The following is a 21,412-nucleotide window of genomic DNA, read 5'->3' on the forward strand; positions in this document are numbered from 1 at the left end:
CACGCAAACTTCTTCCGGGCCCTTCCTTTGCTCCTTCCATGGGGTTAACAAATGACCCATCTACTAGGGGGAGGGTATTATCATTCTTTTTTTCTATTTTCTTTTCCTTTATGGACTGTGAGGAAGTATCAAATGCCATACTATATGTTGTTAAAAGCTCGAGACAACAGATTCTACTTGAAGATTATGTGTTCTGTAATGAGACATTTCCAAAAGACTTCTCTCCATCTAAACAGCTTTCCCAGGAGCTCTGGTACCATAGTGCCTAAGGCACTTGACTGCTAACCAGAAGGATGGTGGTTCAAACCCACCAGCCACTCCACGAAAGGAAGGTTGGGCAATCTACTTCCATAGTGATACCGCCTCAGAAACCCAAGGAGGGGTCACTATGAGTCGGGTCCAACTTGATGGCACATAACAACAACAACAACAACAAACAGCTTCTTCAGGCTGTGGATTTTTGCAGCGGAATTTTGGTTCAATCAGAATCCATACCCCAAACTAAGGAGAATGAAAGGAACAGTAAGTTGACTCTTTCAGCTTCTAGGACAATGAAAGTTTTCTCATTTACTAAAGCAGTTCCCCTTGGTGTTATTTCTGGGCATTAAAAGCTCATTAACTAATATTTATATCCCTTAATTCTCTGTCCCCAAGACATTTCTGGCTCTTATTGAAATACTCCCTTAATATTTTCTTTCTCTGGGGAGTTTATCTTGATGAAGGATTCTGACAAAAAGGAGGTCACTAATTTGGTAGCTGGTTAATGCTGTGGGCAGTGCCATATCTAGCTTGTTCAACATGTATCCCCTATGTCTATCACCCTGCATGGCCTGGTGGCCCCTATGTATTTGCGTAATGAATAAAGAAATGGTGTCACCAGCAAGCTATTGAGATGGTCTAAAAGCTTTCTTCTTTGGGCTCTGGAATTCCTGGCTGTGTTCACAAACATTGCTTCCTTACTGCAGGCCTAACCATCTTCCTATCACCAATTCTTCTCAGAGGGATACAGTTGCAAATGAAATGGAGTTCTCTCAGGACTGTCCTGAGAGAGTTAGGATGTAATTCTTGGAAGTCTATGAAAGGGCAGAGCCAATACCATTGATCTTGATGGCAGTGCCACAGCATCACCTGGTCCAGGAGTAAGTTTGGCAGTGGAATCCCCAGAGCAGAAGGAGATGCCACCCAAGGAAATAGAGGGATGGGAGCCAGAGAGATGAAGAAGCCAGTAAGCTGAGGCATATCCACTGACCCACTGATATCTCTTAGAAAGTCCCTTTCTTTAGTCATTGAGACTTCAGGTTTGGGGTCATACATGGACACTGAGTTAGAGGTTGCCATCTTGGGAGGAGGTCTTGGGAAGAAACCAAGGATTGGGGTGGGGCCATGGGATAGAGAAAGGATGAAGCTGGAAGCATTTAGCACAGCGTGGGGGGGGGGGGGACACGCACTGCCCTGTTTCATTTTTTTTTTCATTTGCACAATGGAAACCACCATGGAGATGTCACGGGAGAACATGCACTGGCCCACCCTTGGGAGTGGTGGGGATGGGCTTGGGGTGGCTCTTGTTTGGTTGTGGTTCATCCCACAGGCTGTCCAGTTAGACCCTACTGTGGCCTGGCCATGGTGTTCTCGCTCCTGCTTCTCCTCCTCCTGCAGGTTGGGGTCCTGCAAGACCTTCTGCTTAGCAGGTGGTGGCCAGGGACTGGTGGATGGGCGGCTGGAAGCAGCGTACATGTTCCACAGTCGAACTGTCTGTCTCCACGGATTTCATATACTTGTTCAGGATGGCAAAAACCTCATTGTTCAAGATCTGGTACTTCCTGATGCGGTCTGCCATCTTCTTCAGGGGCTGCAGGAGGGCAGAGACATGCAGGTGAGTGGTGGGAGAAAGAGGTAGAGCAGGGAAGGGAGAGCAAGAGAAGGTTCAGTGAGGTCAGGGTCCAGGGCTCTGATGCTTCAAGGATCATATCACTCTATTGTTTAAAGGCCTTCAATGGGCTCCCAAATCTCTGGTGATCAAGGGTTAACTTGGGCCATAAAGTCTTTTGCCAAGTGGCTCCTGCTTCTCTCTCCTCTCCGTCTGGCCCCCTTAACCCACGTTTTGTTCCAGCCACATATCTTCATGCCTCTATGCCTTTGCCCTTGCTGTTCCTTCTGTCTGGAATATACTCCCCACCCCTACCACCCCATTTTCTGCCTGGCTATTTGCTGCTGGCCATTCTGGACTTGGTTCAAGCATGGCTTCTGTTGGGAAGCCTTCTCTGACCATCTTGCACCCTGCCCCAGCCTCATTTAGATGGCCTTTCTCTGTGCTCCCATTGCAGCCTTGCTGACCACAGAACTGTACTTATCTTACGCCAGCACATACATTTGGCACTCGATGAATGCTTGTATGAATGGGTAACCAGCACCAGTGGAGTCTGACAGGGTTAGGGACAGTATGTTTCAGGTCTGGAGCCCTGCCTTGGCAGTGGGGTGACCAGATTCATCCCAGTGGGTTATAAGCAAGTGACTCATGGCTTTCCATATCAGATCTCTCAGGCTGTTGTTTCTGTATCTACCTGTGGTATAGAGGTGGCCTCCATAAGCAGTGCACTCTTCTATTTTTTTTTTTTTTTTCCTGATGAAAGGCTGATTGTCAGGCTCTACTACCTCCCAGGCCTCAGCCATGAGCTAGCTTACCACATTCTTAATAATTTCATCCTTCCCGTCCTGCCTCTGTACTTTTAGCAGGTGGTAACAGAAGTCAAACAGGTCGAAGCGACGCTGCTGGCCCAGTAGGACAATGATGGAGCAGCCAGCCCAATTCAAGCCATCTCCGAAACACTGCCTGGGGGTGGGGCACAGGAGAGGAAGCAGCAGAATGAGTGGAAGGTGAGAGAGGGAGGCAAAGAGAGAGAGTGAGAGAACTTCATCTTGGGTTAGTGTGTGGGGCAATTCTCTTAATCTATAAAATGGGTATAAAAGAAATAGTAAGCATGGATTCATTTGTGCCAGCAACTGTGGTTATATTATAAGCCCTTGTAACCACAAAGAGTCCCTGGGTGGTACAAACAGTTAAGGTTCTCGGTTGCTAATCAAAAGGTTGGAGGTTCAAGTCACCCAGAGGCACCTCAGAAGTAAGACTTGGTGATCTACTTCCAAAAAATCAGCCATTGAAAACTCTATGGACCACAGTTCTTCTGTAACACACATGGGGGTCACCATGAGTTGGATGTGACTCAAAGGCAACTGGTTTTTAACCTCAAAGAGGTGTCAATCCATTGCCTCAGTGATGTATGGAAAATCAGGTTTGAAGAAGAGAAAAATATGCAAAAAATAAAAATAAACAAAGAAAAAACAACCAAAAACAGCCCTTGAAATTTATGTGGCTTATTTTTTCAAGCATGTTAAGAAGCTGTCTGGGTTCCATAAAGGAACCAGAGGAACACCTGTGAGGTAATGGGACATCTTCAGACCAGGGCACCAACTGGCCAGTGGAGGCCGAGAGGTCAAGGATGTGGCATGGTGTGTGATGAGCAGCATCTGCTGGCAGGGTAAGGGTGGGGTGGGGTCCTCGTGGCTCTGATAAAGCTCAGCCTGTGGGTCCCCAATTCTCCACAGCAATTTGGAAATTTGGGTGGTGGTGGGATCAGCAGCCCTATGTTGTTTTCTTGTCCTCAAGCAGCAGCTCCCCACCCCAAACTGGGTAGGTTTTCTCCTTCCCCACATCCAACCCTGCTCACATTTCTGGATAAACTCTGACAGCTCAGTGACTCTCAGGGGACAAGGAGGTTGGGGGTGACCCCTCCCTGGGGTACTCACTCTGCTGTGAACTCGTTGGTGCCCACAGGAATGCAGTAGACAAACTGCATGGCGCTCCACAGCCGGTGGAACTCCACGCACTCATCCACATGCATTACGCCGTTGGTGGGTGGTGGGCCTCGCCAGATGGGGTCTTGTAGGTAGCTCCGGATGCGTGTCAGGATGACCTCAAACATAGACAAGCCGCAGCACAGCCGCTCCTTGGTCAGCAGGTCGCCTTCCCGAGCAATGGCGATTTGCTAGAGATGGAAAGACATAGAAAGCTCTATCTCTATCTCAAAACTGTCTCTCACCTCCCATGGGGGATTCCCAAACCCCAGAGCTGCTGCAGCTAGAAATCCTTCACCAGAATCTTTCCCAGAGCAGGACACTGATTTTAAAAACCTGAGTGCAGTGGCAGTGAAGTCTTGTGGTAAGTAAAATCAAAGAGCCATACATAGAGAAATGGTTAAAAAGAAAATGACCTACCCACCTAATAAAATGCTAACTAGACACCAAAAAGATGCAATGAGTGTACTTCAAGTATTACTGTTACTATTATATAATCATTACTCTTGGCTCCTACTGAGTGTGTGGAATATACCAGTCCCTGTTCTAAGCATGTAGCAGGTATTGACGCCATTTTATTTCTCACATCAACCCCAAAAGATAGGTACCATTATTATGCTCTGGTGGCACAGTGCCTAAGACATTTGACTGCTAACCAGAAGTCTGGTTTGAACCACCAGCCACTCCTCAGAAGGAAGACTGGGCAGTCTACTTCTGTAGAGATAACGCCTCAGAAACCCAAGGAGGGGTAGCTATGAGTTGAACTGACTTGATGGCAATGTTTTTTTTTTTTTTTAATTACACTCATTTTACAGATGAAGAAACAGAGGTTCAGAAAGATGACCAGTGAGTAGTTGCAGTGTAGTGAATTACATGGTATGGCTTTTCCAGCCATAGTCTTTCTAACTACCCACTGGATTACTGGCTGGGACCACACAAATACGTGTGAACTTGGCTGAGGAGTTAGTGATAGTTATTTCCTATAATGAGACTGGCAATTAACTCCATGGTGGAAATCGCTGGGAGCAACTGAGTGGCTGCTTTTAAACTCCTGATTGTTAAAGCTATCCACCTGGGATATTTCTTTGTGTGTGTGTGTGTGTGTGTGTATCATAACAATTTTTTTTTTTAAATTGTGTTTGGGTGAAAGTTTACAGAGCAAATTCACTTTCTATACAGTTCACATACACTTTGTCCCATGACATGGACTACAATTTACCATAATGCAACAGCTTCCCTCCTACTTCCTCCCCATACTTAACCTCTTCCCTGTGTCCTTCCCTCCATGCACTCCTGCCCTCTGAGCTGTCTCCCTGTACATACAAAGCCCTTTTATTTTCCCATGATCTCTCCAAGGAGTATATCTATGTAATGTAAATGTTCAACTCATACGCCTGTCTTTTGTTTGGCTGGAAGCCACAGGAATGGGTTTGAATCCAGATCTGAAGGGCAGCTAGGGGCCATAGTCTCAGTGGTGCCATGAGGCTCTATCAGACCAGCAAACCTGGTCTGTTTTTTTTTTTTTAAATGATTTTGAGTTTTGTTCCACATTGTTCTCCCACTCTACCCAGGATCTCTTACATAGATTCCCCTCTGAGTGGTTGACAGTAGTAGCCAGGCACTATCTAGTTCTTCTGGTCTCATAGTCATAGGCTGAGAATCGCATGGTGTACCACTTGCTTCGACTAATTTTCCATGAATCTTTGGTTTTCTTCATTCTTCTTTGCTCTGGATGAGGAGAGACTCATCGTTGCATCTAGATGGCCATTTGTAAGCTTTTAAGATCCCAGTTGCTACTCACCAAAGCAGGATATGGAACAATGTTTTGTGTAGTATGTTATGCCAGTTGAGCTTGATGCCTCCTGTGACTATGGTCTTGAGCCCATAGGTCCAACTACTCGCTCCTTCTGGATGGCTGGCTGTGGCCAAGAAGTGACTGCAACCTTGTCCCTTGTCAGCTCTACTATATACCTGGGAATTCTTACAGAACATACCAATACACTTATAGAAACATTGTCTGCCAACCACCTGGGGTACTTCTGTTGGAGCAATACGAAGTAATGTTTTGGGAAAGTTTGCTCTATCTCAGGTGTGTAGAACTCTGATGTCAGGATTAGTTAGTTTTTTCACTCTGCCAGCCTTAAAATGAACCCTTCTAGAGGCAGAGGGAGAATCTCACTGCCAGCTTGAGAGAGATGCCCAGAGATGCCCAGCTGAGAGAGACATCCAACTGAGAGAGATGCTGGCTGAGAGAGATACCCAGCTGAGAGACAGGAGCAGTGGAACGAAGAGGTATGAGACAAAGCATCAGGCTTACCTGCAGAGGCCAGGCCAAGAGGCCAAAGGCCAGAAAGGTGTGTTTAAAGACACAGCAGAGGGGAGACTATCCTGATTGAAGAACTGTATCCTGAGTGTGTTCCTGAATTGGAATTGTAGTCTGTTGCTTCCCTAATAAACCCCATAATCTTTGAGTTCTGTGTGGCCACTGCAGCAAATTATTGAACCTGGCAGAGATGTGGTAGATGCTGCGGGAAGGATGGTTGGTATCAAGGTTGGTAAGAGGGCTGCAGGGTGGCAGCATGTCTAGCTTCATAGGAATAGGCCTTGGGCTGCTGATGGTGATTCTGTCTTTCTCTTATGTAGCTAGAAGAAGTCAAAAGATGCCGCTTCCTTGTCCCTTTAGCAGGGGTAATACTAAGGTTTGAATCCCAGCAATCTAGACTTATGGGTTAAATTACACAGTAACTAGAGCAAACTACAGAATAGGATTTATAAAATGATCCTAGTTAAAAACAAAACAAAAAACAACAAACAATCCCACAAAGAAACAAAACTATATGTGGTGTGTACGTAGAAACATTATCAAAACCCACTGCCATTGAGTCAGATCTGACTCATAGAGACCTCTCCTTGGGTTTCTGAGGCAGTATCACTACGGAAGTAGATTGCCCAACCACCAGCCTTCTGGTTAGCAGTCAAATGCCCTAGCCAATATGCTGCCAGAGCTCCTAGAAACATTATGGAAAGATTAAAATCAGTTGCAGGAACAGATGGGCTTGGAAACTGGAAAGGGGGATTCACTTGTCACTTCAAATATTTCTGTGAAATTAAATGTGGTATAAATGAGTATATGTTATCCTTTTAATATTTGCCACTCATTTTGCAGAATCATTTCCTCCAACTAGAAGTCTTTCTTTGGTAATTGCAAACGATCTCTGACAACAATTTAAACTAGGTCCTGGTTACAGTACATCTAATAATGCTAGACAAGCATATCAAAGCATATTACCATACCATCACGAATTAAAATATTTAGGATAAAGGTCCCGAAAGGCACCTGCAAAGTTAGATAGATAAGAACTTCTAAGACCAAAGTAAAGGCTCCATATCTAGGGACAAAGCTAAAGAGACCTGGCTTCTGAGATGGACAGATCCACAGGGTACTCAGGAGATCAGCTTTCGAGGGTGTTTCCCCGAAGAGCCCCTATAGTATAGCTGGGAGGTGAATGATGGCCACCTGTAAACTGGAGATCCTTGGGAAGAGGGCCAGAACCAGTTGCCATAGATTCCGACCCATAGTGACCACATGTGTGTCAGAATAGAATAGTGTTCCATGGGGTTTTCTTGGCTATAATCTTTACAGAAGCAGATTGCCAGGAATTTCAAGGCTGCGACCTTTTCAAAGTAGATCACTAGGTCTTTCTTTAGAAATACTTCTGGGTAGACTTGAACCTCCAATTTTTTGGTTAGCAGCTGAAAACATTAACTGTTTGTACCACCAAGGGACACCACTTAAGCTCTAATTCACGAAGTGAAACCAATCAGGAAACACCAGTACTGGAGCCTGCCATGAACGTGGGCCATGAGTGTGGTTGTCACGACGACTATAAACTGAAAGAAGTCTAGAAAAAAAATGTGAAATGGAGAAGCTTGACAATGTTTATCTCAAATGTGGAATGGGAACCCTAGTTCACAGTGACTCATCTTGATTCCCTAGGCAGTGAGAGCTTGTTAGCTGAGGAGGGAACAATCAGGTTACCACAGCTGGCTAGAAATCTCTTTTAAAAGATCCCAAACTTTATGTTTGGTTCTTTTCTAACCCAGCAACTACCTACACTGGTACTTGGACTTTGAAAAGGCTCTTCACTTCAGGAAGACAGTGCCTGGCACAAGGGAGATGGTCAGTAAATCAATAAAACCTGTTACTATCAAGTTGATTCTGACACACGGCCACCCACGTGTGACAGAGCAGAATGGTGTTCCTTAGGTTTTCTTGGCTGTAATCGTAACAGAAACAAATTGTCAGGGCTTTCTTTCACAACTAGGGGATTTGAATCACTAACTTTTTGGTTAGTAATCAAGTGCAAACTGTCTAATCAAGTCTGTGCTACTTGAGGACTTTAATAAATTAATAAATGATCTATATTTGTTCTTAAGTCATAAATATTCTCATTCTTAAGTCAATAGAGTTCTGGTCTATGAATTCATCTCCCATGTGTTTGGTTAGTCTGAATTAGTCCTCAGAGCATTACAATCCTGGGGGCAACTAGAAAAATTAGCAATTAAGTTTGCAAACCTGCAGAAAGACCCTGAACTCTGGTGAGCCCAGCCACTACAGCCAACTAAAGGGGCCTTGAATGGCATGGTTAGGGCCTTTTCCCCTTTCCTTTGAAAAAGTGTTTCCTCTCACAGTACGTTTTTTTTTTTTTTTTTTCCTTCCTCCCTGACCTATAAGATATAAAGGACCTCTGATGGCATAGTGCCTAAGGCATTTGACTATTAACCAGAAGACTGGTGGTTCAAACCCACCATACACTCCTCAGAAGGATTGGGCAACCTACTTCCGTAGAGATACAGCCTTGGAAATCCAAGGAGGGATTGCTATGAGTCAGGATAGACTTTATGGCCATGAGTTTGGTTTTTATAAGCTATAAATGTAATACATAGTCATTGGATAAAATGTGGAAATTAAAAACTAACAAAGGTTACTGGAAAGAAAATAAAAATCTTCCATAAATCCAGTTACCCAGAAATAAGCTTTCTAAAAATACTGCTATATGATTTGTTTGTGTTTACTTATATGAGTGTAAATGCATATGTATTTAACAAAATTTGGATATTATCTAGATTGTTTTTTTCTTTTAATATATCAATAACTAAAAAACATTTTTTGAATGTTATATTGGGAGTTCTGGTAGCATAGTGGCTAAGGCACTTGCCTGCTAACCAGAAGGCTGGCGGTTCAAACCCACCAGCCACTCCTCGGAAGGAAGGTTGGGCAATCCTACTTCCGTAGTGATACTGCCTCGGAAACCCAAGGAGGGGTCGCTATGAGTCGGGGCCGACTCGACGGCAAATAACAACAACATATTTTTAGTAACATGATTTTTATGTCTACATAAAATGGCCACTAACATACTATAATTTATTTAGTCCTCTACTCTTGTTGGTACTTTAAGTTGCTTAAATATTTTCACTATTGTTATAGTTCTAAAACAACCACCTTTATACACAAATTGTTTTTAGCTTATCTCTGATTATTTTCTTAGAATAAATCCTTAGAAGAATTCTAGGTCAAAAGTACAAATATTTTAAAAGGCTCTTGCTATATAGTGGCAAACTTGTCTCAAGAAAAGCTGGGCCACTGTATGTTGTTGTTGTTGTTATGTGCTGTCGAGACCCCTCCTTGGGTTGCCAAGGCAGTATCACTACGGAAGTAGATTGCCCCATCTTCCTTCCGAGGAGTGGCTGGTGGGTTTGAACCACCAACCTTCTGGTTAGCAGTCAAGTGCCTAAGGCACTACACTACCTATAACTCCTATTGCCTACAACCTCATCAATACACTGATACCATTAAGAAAAGTTCTTTGCCAACTTGAGAGATGAAAAATTACATCTCATTCTTTCAATTTGTGTTCCACTGATTTCTAGTATATCTAAACATTTTGTCTTATGTTTGTTGGTATCTCTATTTTTTATGTTGTGAGTTTTCTTATTTTTTATCATTTTTTATTTTTTTAATTATTTTTTATTTTATGAGCTTGTTCTATATTCAACGTTATGAGTACATTTAGTTTCACTCCCTATTTACCATGTCCAACCCTAACCCAGTCTCCTCCCCTCCCTATCCAGTAATACTCCCCCTGTGCCCCTCATATTTATCCACTCCTGTTTGTCCTACATTTCCTCAATTCGAATGTTGGTTCTCTGTGCCCTGTGGTCTACTGCTCTAAGGGATGTATTACTATAGAGTAAGTGGGTGCGTCATCCTGGGTTGAGTGGTCTACGTGTACATCTTGTTAACTATTGGGCTGTTAACTATTGGGCTTTCATGTCCTTTTTCTTTCATTAATCTGGCATTTTCTTTTTACTTTGAAAAAGTGTTTCATACAACTATATGAGAACAAATGGTCAACATTATCACTAAAGCAGAGATGAGAAGGTAAGGAGGGGCAGGGAAGCTAGATTAATGGAAAGAAAACATACAGAATGGAAATAATGAGAATGCGGACTCATTGTAAAAACTGTAACCAATGGCACAGAACAATATATAAAAATTGTTCAATAGGAACCTAAATTTGCCAAGTTTCCTAAGTCTGTTGTATAAACTTTCACCTAAAACACAATAAAATATGATGTTTAAAAAATGTGCTTTGTAGGTTGTTTGCTACAAATACTTACCCCCTCCTCCCAATTTCTGGTTTGGTGTGTGAGTGTATGAGCTTGTATGTGTGTATATGTGTGCATTTCAACAAAATATCTTGTATAATTATAGCATTTTAGAGATGTAAGGCATGTGAATAATTATCTGACTGTGAAAAACTAGTATTTGATAGAATCTTCTCCAAGGAGAATGGGAATATTTTCCCAAAATTAATAAAAAATATTCATGTCTCTATGTTCTTATAATAAACTCCTAACAATTATGAAAATGCAGGCATATCTCCTATTATTGTGCTTTGCTTTACTGCTCTTTGCAGATACCACATTTTTTTACAAATTGAAGGTTTGTGGCAACTCACCATTGAGCAAGTCTATCAGTGCTATTTTTCTAACAGCGTGTGTTCACTTTGTGTCTCTGTGTCATATTTTGGTAATTCTCACAATATTTAAAACTTTTTCATAATGCTATTACACATGCAATAGGCTTCAGTATAGTGTAAACAAATTTTATAGTCACTGGGAAACCAATTCGTGTGAATCATTTTATTGTGGTGGTCTGGAATTGATCCTGCAATATCTCGGAGGTATGCCTGTGTAATTATTTATCACTTCACTAACATCTATGCACTATTTCCATATTGATTTATATAAAATTAAATCATAAATGATGCTTGTGACCAACACTGTATAAGATAAAATTATTCAGATTAAGTAGCATTAATATATTACTTTTACTTATGTGGACACTATATATCAATTCAGTTCCAAATAGTGTAGAATGTGACACTAGTGAATTTATTTCAAAATCAGGCATGACAATTGTGTGTGTGTGGGTATGTAACATAACTTGTGTTCATTTCTTTTCTATTCCACTTGGTAGAAGATTTTTTTTTTTCTCTTTTTCTACATTTTTTTCCTGCATTAACAAGGGACTAGAGAAAATACTTGTGCAATCATGTCTAAATAAATTCTTTCATGGAGTATTTTTATTATATTTAGTATCTTAAAAAAAATACACCAAACTCAGTCGTCAAGTCAATTGCCACTCATGGGGATCCCTCCTTGGGTTTCTGAGGCGATATCTCTATGGAAGTAGATTGCCTAATCTTCCTTCCAAGGAGCAGCTGGTGGGTTTGAAGAGCCAGACTTCTGGTTAGCAGTCAAATGCCTTAGGGACTATGCCACCAGAGCCCCTTAGTATCTTTTAACAACATTATCTCAATATTCCTTATATAATCCTTTTTTTCTTTAATTTAATTCATTTGTTGATCATAAGGATCAAGGAAGGCAGCTTATAAAGGTGGAAATGGGAAAAACATCCATCAACAGATGAATGGATAAACTGTGGTATATATATATACAATGGAATATGACTCAGCCATAAAGAGAAATGAAGTCCTGACATATGCCATAACAGGGAGGAACCTTGAAAACATTATGCTGAATGAAATAAGTCAGTCATAAAAGGACAAATATTATATGAACCCACTAACAGGAAATATCTAGAGTAAGTAAGTGTATAGAGACCAAAGTTTATTAGTTACCAGGGGTAAAAAGGAGGGAGAAAGAGGGAGTCATTGCTTATGGGGCACTGAGTTTCTGTTAAGGGTGATGGGAAAATATGGAAACAGATAATGGTGACAGCTATAAAACATGATGAGTGTAATTAATGTCACTGCATTATACATACTAAAAATGTTGAAATGGCAAATATTTTGTTACATATATATTTAGCACAATTAAAAAAAAAGCAGCTCAATTAAGGAGGCAAATCCACTATTATCCTATTTCAAAGATGGAAAAACAAAGACTGAGAAATTAAATGGCTTTCACTAGATGATGCTATAAAATCAGGAGACAAGAACTCTTGCCTTGTGACCTCTACCAGAATGTCTTTCCACAATAGCACTGGGCAACAAACCTGATGCCCTCACTCTGTCCTGGAACCAAATGCAAACAGTGCGATTCTGTTCAAGCTTCTGGGCTTTAAACATGCAGCAGAGATCCTCCATCACTGACCTAGATGGTATAGGAGCCCTCTGAAACTCAGCTAGCTTGGAAGTTGACATTTTTCTTCAGCTAACAAAGTGAGTAAGTTTTGGATTATTTCTTGAGAGATGACTTATAAAACTGGCATTTCCTTTTTCTCAGAACATCTAGGACTGTTTATTAAATCCTGAGCATTTGATGAATTGATATTTCTATCAGTCCCAAGGAAACGGTGTTCGCTGGAATGTGGAAGGAATTCACACTCATCTAAACAGAAACACATGCCAAATCTTGGGCACTAGGGGCCAGATTCTTGTGGGATGACACCAGTGGTAGAGAAGACACATTTACATGTCACTGGCTTGGGGTATTTCTCCCTAAAAGGAAATCATTTTAGGAGATCTTTTCTGTTCAGCTCCTGAAGGCTAAAGAAGAAAATGTACTTACCATGCAGCATCCAAATTCTCTCTGCAGTGACTCAAAGAGCCCAAACACCACTTAGTGTCTAGTCACTGCTTTCAGTAGGAGGTTGGTGGCATGCAGAGGACCTGGCTGAGGTGGCGTGACACTTGGGAAGATAAGGCTCAGTAATGTGCTCCAAATACTTGCTATGCTTTGGGAAAGCAGAGGCTGCTTTTTGCTCTCAACCCAGGATGTGGGTCCTTCTGGCTCATATGCCACCATGAGAAGAACAGAGAGGATCACTAGAATGCAAATTCATGAGGGCATTTGAATCCTATTTTTTTTGGTCCATAGTGAAGACTACGGACTATAGCCCCAGTTCCTAGATTTTTACCAGCTGCTCTGACTCATGGTGGTGACTCCATGTGTGCCAGAGTAGAACTGGGCACGAAAGGGATTTCAATAGCTGTGACTTTTAGAAGTTGATTACCAGGCTTGTTTTCTGAGGGGTCTCTGGGTGGATTTGAACCTCCAACCTTTTGGTTAGTAGCCAAGCATTCAACCACTTTGTACCACCCAGGGACTCCTACAGATGACAAAATCACATTTTAGTCAACCCCTACTGATGAACACTTAAGTTGTTCCAGTTTTTGCTTTAACAAACCATGCTATAGTCAACATCTCATGCTAGTGTTTCTCTAGCAAAGATAGCCAGAAATGAACTTTTGGTGCATAGGGCATGTGGAGCTTTCATCCAGAGGGATAACTTAGCAGAATTCTTGATACCTAGCGGGGGTGTAATAGATACTTGTTTGAATAAGGTGACTGCCTTCTTCTTGGCAGAAAGAATGACACAGTGTGTAGAAGAAAGAATTCAGTCCTGAGAGTCAATAAACCTCATCCCAGACCTGCCTCTGCCACTAATAGGCTTTGTGGGGTGTTCTGGTTACCTAGTGCTGCTCTGACAGGAATATACCACAAATGGGATGCTTGAACAAACAGGAGTTTGTTCTTACAATTTGGAGGCTTTAAGCCTGAGTTAAAAGTGCCAGGCTCCAGGGGCTGGGTGAAAGCCCCTCAACCTTGGGTTTCAGCTTTGCCTCCTGCTCCCATCCCACTGAAGCTGGAGGCTTTTTTTCACTCGGCTGCTTGCTGCTGAGGCTGACAAGCCCAAGGTTGACAAGTAAAAAGGCACAGTCCCAATGTTACCAAACCACACGGGAGGGCATTAATTCAAGTCCATTAAAAGTCCCAAGGTCGGCAGAGCATGGCAGGCTGCTGAACAACAGGACACGGCGACATGCAGGATTCAAGTGTGCCATAAGCTAGAGACTGTTGCCCAAGGCTTCTTCGTATACACAGGAAGCAGACCACATCCCTAAGGCAGCTACTCAGCTGCTCACAGTAGATTCCACCATGAAATTGATTACCAGTCTCATCACGGGGAATACTACATCCAGCTGCTCAGGCACTCAACCAGGCCCTCCCAAGTTGACACAAACTTAACTAGCACATGGGGCTAGATATTCTCTTCCCCTCTCTGGGCCTCAGTTTCTCCACTTTGAAATGAGAGGGTTATACCAAATGCTTTTCCTCTAAAGCACCTTTTGGTCCTCAGAATCCATGGTATAAGGTTTGTACCTGAGGGGTTCCCAGCCGCTCTATCAGAGGGACCAGGTGAAGTGGGGCATACTTGGCTTCCAGGCGTTTCATCCGGACCTCCAGGCGCTCTCCCTCTACAAATGAAGCAGCAAAGCAGAAAATAAGATTCAGGGTACACTGCAGGAATAAGGGTTGGGGAAGAGAAATGCTCAGAGGATCTGGTGACACATCTTTATTCCAAAACTTGGATGGAGCGGAACTGTTCTCCTTGGCTCTAGAAAAAGATACAGACTCACTATAAGGACATCTTTTCTATTATCTCTGTCCAACAATGGAGATGTTTATCTGTGGGGTGGTGAGTTCCCTATCACATGAGAAATTTAAACCAAGGCTAGACAGCAACATACTAAGGATGTTATAGCAGGAATAAGGAACAAGGTCTGGAGTGTCATTTCCAGTTCTTTAGTTCTGTGAATATGTAATAGGTGCCCAAAGCTTTAACCTTCTTCCTTTCTACATGCAGATCTGAGTTTACCGGGATTAAGGAATGAGCATAAAGTTCAAATACAGGCTGGCTTCATTCAGATGCTGTTAGAGGTTTCTTACCTTTAATGTAGACCCTAGGCAAGATGTTTTGGAAAGGTGCAGCATGGAGCAAATCACAGACTTCCTCCTGTGACTGCAAAAGGCATGGAAGAAAAGGAGAAAACAAGTTTTAATCTTAAACCAAGAAGAATATTCATGCCTACAAACTTGAACACTGCAGTCAGCCAGACCTAGGTTCAAATCCTGGCTCTTCTGCTTATTAACTGTGATCACAGACAAGTTACATAATCTCTCTGAGCCTATCCATTCATCCACAAAATGAGTATAAGAACAGCACCTATTTGAATGGGTTGTTACGAGGATTAAATGAGAGAATGCATAACCTTGTAGCACAGTCCCTGCACATCTGCATGTGCAAGTACATTTTAACTATGATCGTAGAAGGTATTTTTTGAAGAATTAGAATGTATGATGGGGGATCAACCAGAGATGACAGCCCCAGACACTGTTTCTTTGCCTGGCTGCTTGTGTGGCCTATAGGCTCCAAGCAGGAGGCTGGGCCAGTCTTCAAATTCTGCGATAATTCTGTGTAAAGGTCTGTGTTTACCTGGTTATCTCTATGCCAGCTGGTGAGAGAAGAGGGACTAGAACTCAGGACAGATAGGTTTTGATGGTGACTCATGAGAATAAACATGAAAGCAGACATCAACTATGCCTGGAGGGAAAAAATTGTTTTGGGGAAGACAGGTCTAGTTCATATGAGTCTAATATGCTTACTGTCCTCAGAATAGCTCCCGATAAAAAAAAAGGAGGGGAGAGAAGGACTCGGAGAAGCCAAACTCCACTGAGCCTTAGTTTCTCGTCTATTGTGGAGATTTGGGTTAGGTATGGTCCAGGAACTCTGGTGGCATAGTGCCTAAGGCATTTGACTGCTAACCAGAAGGCTGGTGGTTCAAACCCACCAGCCACTCCTTGGAAGGAAGATTGGGCAATCTACTTTTGTAGAGATACTGCCTCAGAAACCCAAGGAGGGGTCGCTATGAGTCAAATCAACTGGATGGTAGTGAGTCTGCTTTGTTTGGTTTAAGGTCCATGATCAATTCAAACTCTGATACACTGGGATTCTAAGCATTCGAGAAGAACAAAATATGGGTGCCCTGAGATTTCTCCAGCACAAACCAAACCCAAAACCAAACCCACTGCCATTGAGTCGGATCTGACTCCTAGTTACCCACCCCCCTTTGGGTTTCCAAGGCAGTATCACTACGGGAAGTAGATTGCCCAACCTTTCTTCCAAGAAGTAGCTGGTGGGTTTGAACCGTCAGCCTTCTGGTTAGCAGTCAAATGCCATAGGCACTACGCCACCAAAGCTCCCTTTTCCAGCAGAAGTAGGGGTAAGACAGGGGCCATGTTGGGAATCGGAAAGTTTGAATGATTAAAAACGGAACTCATAGGATATTTTTTACTAGAGATCAGTCCTTGACCTGAGAATACCAGAGGGAGGGTAAGTGGACTCTTTGGGGGCATCTCCAGCACCTGCCTGATCTAACTGGTCATCATTCTAAGTTTCTAAGCCAAAAACCCCCAGTTGCTGTTGAGTCAACTCTCATTCATGGTGATTCCCACATGTGCCAAAGTAGTACTGTGCTCCATAGGGTTTTCAATGGCTGATTTTTCAGAAGTAGATCACCAGGTCTGTTTTCCAAGGAGCCTCTGGGTGGACCTGAACTTCCAACCTTTGGATTAGCAGCCTGAGTGAGTTAACCATTTGTACCACCCAGAGACTTCATTTCTGAGGCAGAAAGGAAACACCTCCTCCCTCTTTTCTTAATTGTTTCTCTCCAAACTATGATCATGGGCACATCTAATGAGTGAATCAAACAACTTAGTTTCATTGCTGTGTCTAAGCTTAGACTCTTTAATTTATCGTATAACTTTTCAGTCATTGTCTAACATGGTGTCTCTAAAGTATTAGGCACTGTTGATCATTCTTTCCTCCTCTAGCTAATATGACAATATATTCTGCTGCTTTCCATCATTTTGGTTTCCTACTTTTAGCCTCTTTCGCAGGTTTTACATCTAACCCTAGCCACCGTTTTTGTTTTCTTTTAAATGCATTTTATCGAAATATAATTTATGTACAGTGAAATACACAAAACTAAAGTGACATGGGTCAATGAATTTTTTTTTTGCAGTGTTTCCTCCCCTCCCCTCCCACCCCTGGCAACCAACAAAGAAAGTTTCCCTCCATACATAAACCTTTCCTTCACTCTCCACAACAATGAACTAATACTGTGTTTGTCCTTCTGTGATTGACTATTTCACTCAGAATAATGTCCTCCAAGTTCATCCGCATTATGCAGTGTTTTGCAGACTCTACATTATTCTTCAGTGCTGCATAGCATTCCATTATGTGTATGTACCATAGTTTGGTCATTCACTCTTCTGCTATAAATCTTAGCAATAAGTCCCTTGTCAGATATGTAATTATCAGCAAATATGAATTTACTGCTGTCATCTTTGTCATGTGCTTTTTCATGGTGCCGATTTCTTTGTTCCATATGATTTTCTATGCTGAGCTCATTTTGTTTATGAATTGTGTTATCACTTCCTTCATTGCTATTGTTTTAGTATTTGCTGAATATTTATGCTGGTCCTCTTTTTTGATGTGAAGTTTTGTCATTTTTCTTTGAGGTTACCCCGTGATTTCTAGTTTTCTTCCCAAGTTTAGAACAGTCCGTTCTATCTTGTAGTTGTCTTGACTTCCCTACCATCTAGAAGTCCAGTAATGACAGAGATTTTTCCCCTCTTTTTGGTTTATAGTTGTCCTCATTTGTCAACTGATGTCTCTGGTTCCCTGTTTACAATCTTGTAGGCTTATTTACTTTGGATACTTCCATAGCTGGGTTGGTTTCTGGGTTATATCATCATGGGTGTTAATGGTCAGTTGTTGGCTGTTGTTGCTTCTCTATCAAAGGGTACCCTTTAACATCTCTTGTAAGGGTGGTCTGGTTTTAACAAATTCCCTTAATTTCTGTTTATCTGAAAATGTCCTAATTTCACTACCATATTTAAGGGACAGTTTTACTGGGTAAATAATTATTGGTTGGAAATTTTTCTTTTTCAGTGTTTTATATATACCATCCCATTGTCTTCTCACCTGCATGGTTTCTGCCAAGAAATCTGAGCTTAGTCTTATTGGTTGCCCATTGTAGGTAACTTTTCATTTTTCCCATGCTGTTCTCATGATTCTTTATTTTTGGTTTTGGTAAGTTTGATGATGATATGTCTAGGTGATTTCCTTTTGGGGTCTATCCTGTTTGGGGTTCGTTGGACTTACTGAATGGATATATTCTCATCTTTCATCGTACCGGGAAAATTCTCTTCCAACAAATCTTTGACAATTTTCTCTGTGGTTTTATTTGTCTCTTCCTGTTCTGGAATGCTAATTACACATAGGTTATTCATTTTGATGGTATCCTACATGAACCTTAGGGTTTCTTCATTTTGTTTTGATCTTTTTTCTGATTTATCCCTTTCCAAAGAAGTGTTCAGGTATTTGCATTCAATCTCCCTAATTCTGTCTTCTATCGATTCAGTTCTGCTCCTTTGTCCATTCAATGCCTTATCTATTTTTAAAAATTCATTATTAATCTTCTGGATTTCTGTGTGTAGATTTTATGTCATTTCTAATTTTTCATTTATTTTGTCATTTTGTTCTTGTATTTTCTTTCTAAATGTTTCTAGGGTTTTCTCTGTCTTTTCCTTGATCCGTCTCTCAATTAGTGGAAGATACCTAAATATAATTCTTTTGAATTCCTAATCAGGGAGTACCAATGCTGCATCTTCCTCAGGGATATATTCTGGGTCTGTATTCTGGTCCATTGTTTCTCCTGCTTTATCTTGGTTCTTTGTGTGGACTGTGATTCTCTGTTGTCTCCGAGGCATTGTAATGTTTTTGTGTTTATATTTAATTGGTGATTGTATGTTGGAGTGACTTAGCCATGATTTTCATTTTATTTGTTTTGTTTGTATGTTATCTATGCAAGCAGGGTTCTGTGCTCCTCTATTTGCTAGTTGACAGCACTTATACACTCACCACCTGTCTCCTTTCCTGTTGTCAGCCTCTCATATGTCCCTGCCAACCCTGTCAAATGGAGCCTATTCTTAGGTCCCTGGAATCCCAAAGAGAATGCTATCACTTTAAAATCCATAAAGGTTGCCACTTGTAAAGATTCAAAATGGCTGCACCCTCAGTTACTTTAAATATCTAAAATGGCTGCCACTTACAAACATTCAAAATGGCTGCACCCTCAGTCACTTTAAATATCCAAAATGGCTGTCACGTGTAAACAGTCAAAATGCTTGCACCCTCCGGACAGCAGAAAGTCAACAGCTCATGTTATCTCCCTCCTTGCTGTTTCCCTTCCTAGTCATAGGCCACCAGAGCAGTTGTCTCTGCAGCCCTTGGTGACTAGGGCTGATGTTTAGGTCAAATTCTCAGTTCCCAACACACTTGGAAATATTCAGGCTGTTGGCCCATCAGAGTAGCTGACAGTCCACAGCTCTGACTGTCTCTGTACTCACTGTTTTCGTTCAGGTTTTTCTACTAGTCAGTGCCTAATCCACTTCTGCATAGTTCCTTTCAAAGCTCAGGGCCCCAGGCTTATCTTCTATATCTCTGTCAATTGGTCAATTGGTTTTTCTTTTTTTTGTTGAAGAGGGTCTGTCGCTTGTCTGCCTAGTCCTCCATCTTACCGGAAGTCACCTAGCCATCCCTTAAAAGTTGGTTTCCCTCAAGGTCACACTGGTTTTCTTTGTTCCTCACTCTATTCCATCTGGTCAGTCTCATCAATCTCCATGACTTCAAACACCACTCATTGCCTAGGAGCCATCAGATTGGTGTTTCCAGCCAGACTTTTCTCCCAGGCTCCAGACGTTGATGCCCAGCTGTTTGCTGCATAGCTCCACTGGAATATTCCATAGCTTATCATTTCTAAAGCTGATCTTCTTCTCACCTTTTCAGCTCACAGTATGGCACAACCATCGCATCTTCTGCACAAGCCTGGGGTTCATCTTCTCTCTTTCCTTCACTTTTGCTAATTAGTCTCTAAGTCTTGTTGATTCTCAAATCTCATCTCTTTACACAGTTCTCCACATTGACCATCACAACACTATTGAGCTCCTTTAGGGTTGGGATGATGTCTCTATTTTTCCCTCTTATGCACAGTACAGAAGTCTAGGTGGTGCAATGGTTAAAACATTCGGTGGTTAACCAAAAGGTCAGCAGTTTGAACACACCATCTGCTCCATGAGAGAAAGATGTAGTAAGTAGTCTGTTTCCCTAACGATTTACCTTGGGAACTCTATGGGGCAGTTCTACTCTGTCCTGTAGGGTCATTATGAGTCAGAATTGACTTGATGACAGTGGGTTTTTGGTGTTTATCCCTTGTGCCTAGCATGTAATTGTTTCCCAATAATTATTTATAAATAAATATTAGTTACCTGATAAATGGTTCTTAGATGAATAAATGCATACATCCACATGACAGTCCTCCAAATATGAGTATACTGCTATTAAATCTATTCATTTATTCATTAATTCAACAAATATTTACTGAGTACCGGGCACTGTTATAGGCTTTGCAGACATGATGTTGAACGAGTTAGACTAGATCTTTGTACTCATGGAATTTACATTCCAGTTGACAGAGACGATAAACACAATCTAACAAATCAGAAACTTTCAGATAGCAATACAAGAAAACAGGGTAATAGGCTAGAGAGTGACTGGGAATGAGGAAGGGGCTACTTCAGAGAGGGTAATTAAGTAAACTCTTTTAGAGAGGTGACATTTGGATAAATGGAATGAAGTGAGGAAGCCAGCCATGTAGGTATGGGGTAAGAGCATTCCAGTGGAAAGGCCCTGGGGTGGGAATAAGCTGGTGTTTAAAGATATAGTGATATAGGGAATCACAAAACAGCATGTGGCCCTGAAGGTAGGGAGGCAGCAGATCTTGTGGAGCCTGGAGAGAAGTTTGAGTTCTTTTTTAAATGCAACAAGAAGCTATTGAATTGTTCTAAGCAGAGGACTGGTACACAGCCCCACTGCCAAGTTTTCTTATCTTCTCCTCTTCCAAAAAATTCAGTTATTCCTAGAAATGTGTTATGACTAGAAAGGTTGTGTACAACATGAACTATTACCTTCCTAGTTTTTTCATGAGGGTAAACTGATCTTCACGTCTACATAACACCTCTGGTGTTAAAACCCAGCGAGATGCACCTGGTGCATAGGTAACAGCCAGTTTATAGACTGAGACAGACTAGGAAGAAGGAAGAGGCCGTCCACTTCTGAAAG

General features: G+C 41.9%; 1 protein-coding gene across 1 annotated transcript in view; it reads right to left on the reverse strand.

The window, feature by feature from the left end:
• Positions 1-1,681: 1,681 nt before the first annotated feature.
• CYFIP2 (cytoplasmic FMR1 interacting protein 2) overlaps positions 1,682-21,412 on the reverse strand; it is a 182,008-nt gene continuing 162,277 nt past the window's right edge. The window contains exons 27-31 of the mRNA XM_007946403.2: positions 15,115-15,187; positions 14,548-14,642; positions 3,805-4,043; positions 2,683-2,830; positions 1,682-1,849 (exon numbers count right to left, since the gene is read on the reverse strand). Of these exons, the coding sequence (XP_007944594.1) occupies positions 1,682-1,849; positions 2,683-2,830; positions 3,805-4,043; positions 14,548-14,642; positions 15,115-15,187 (723 nt within the window). The remainder of the gene's footprint in view (positions 1,850-2,682; positions 2,831-3,804; positions 4,044-14,547; positions 14,643-15,114; positions 15,188-21,412) is intronic.

The sequence above is a fragment of the Orycteropus afer genome, unplaced genomic scaffold (genome assembly GCF_000298275.1).
Source record: "Orycteropus afer afer isolate SDZICR_OR568_19922 unplaced genomic scaffold, OryAfe1.0 scaffold00160, whole genome shotgun sequence".
In the NCBI taxonomy this organism is placed as follows: Eukaryota; Metazoa; Chordata; class Mammalia; order Tubulidentata; family Orycteropodidae; genus Orycteropus; species Orycteropus afer.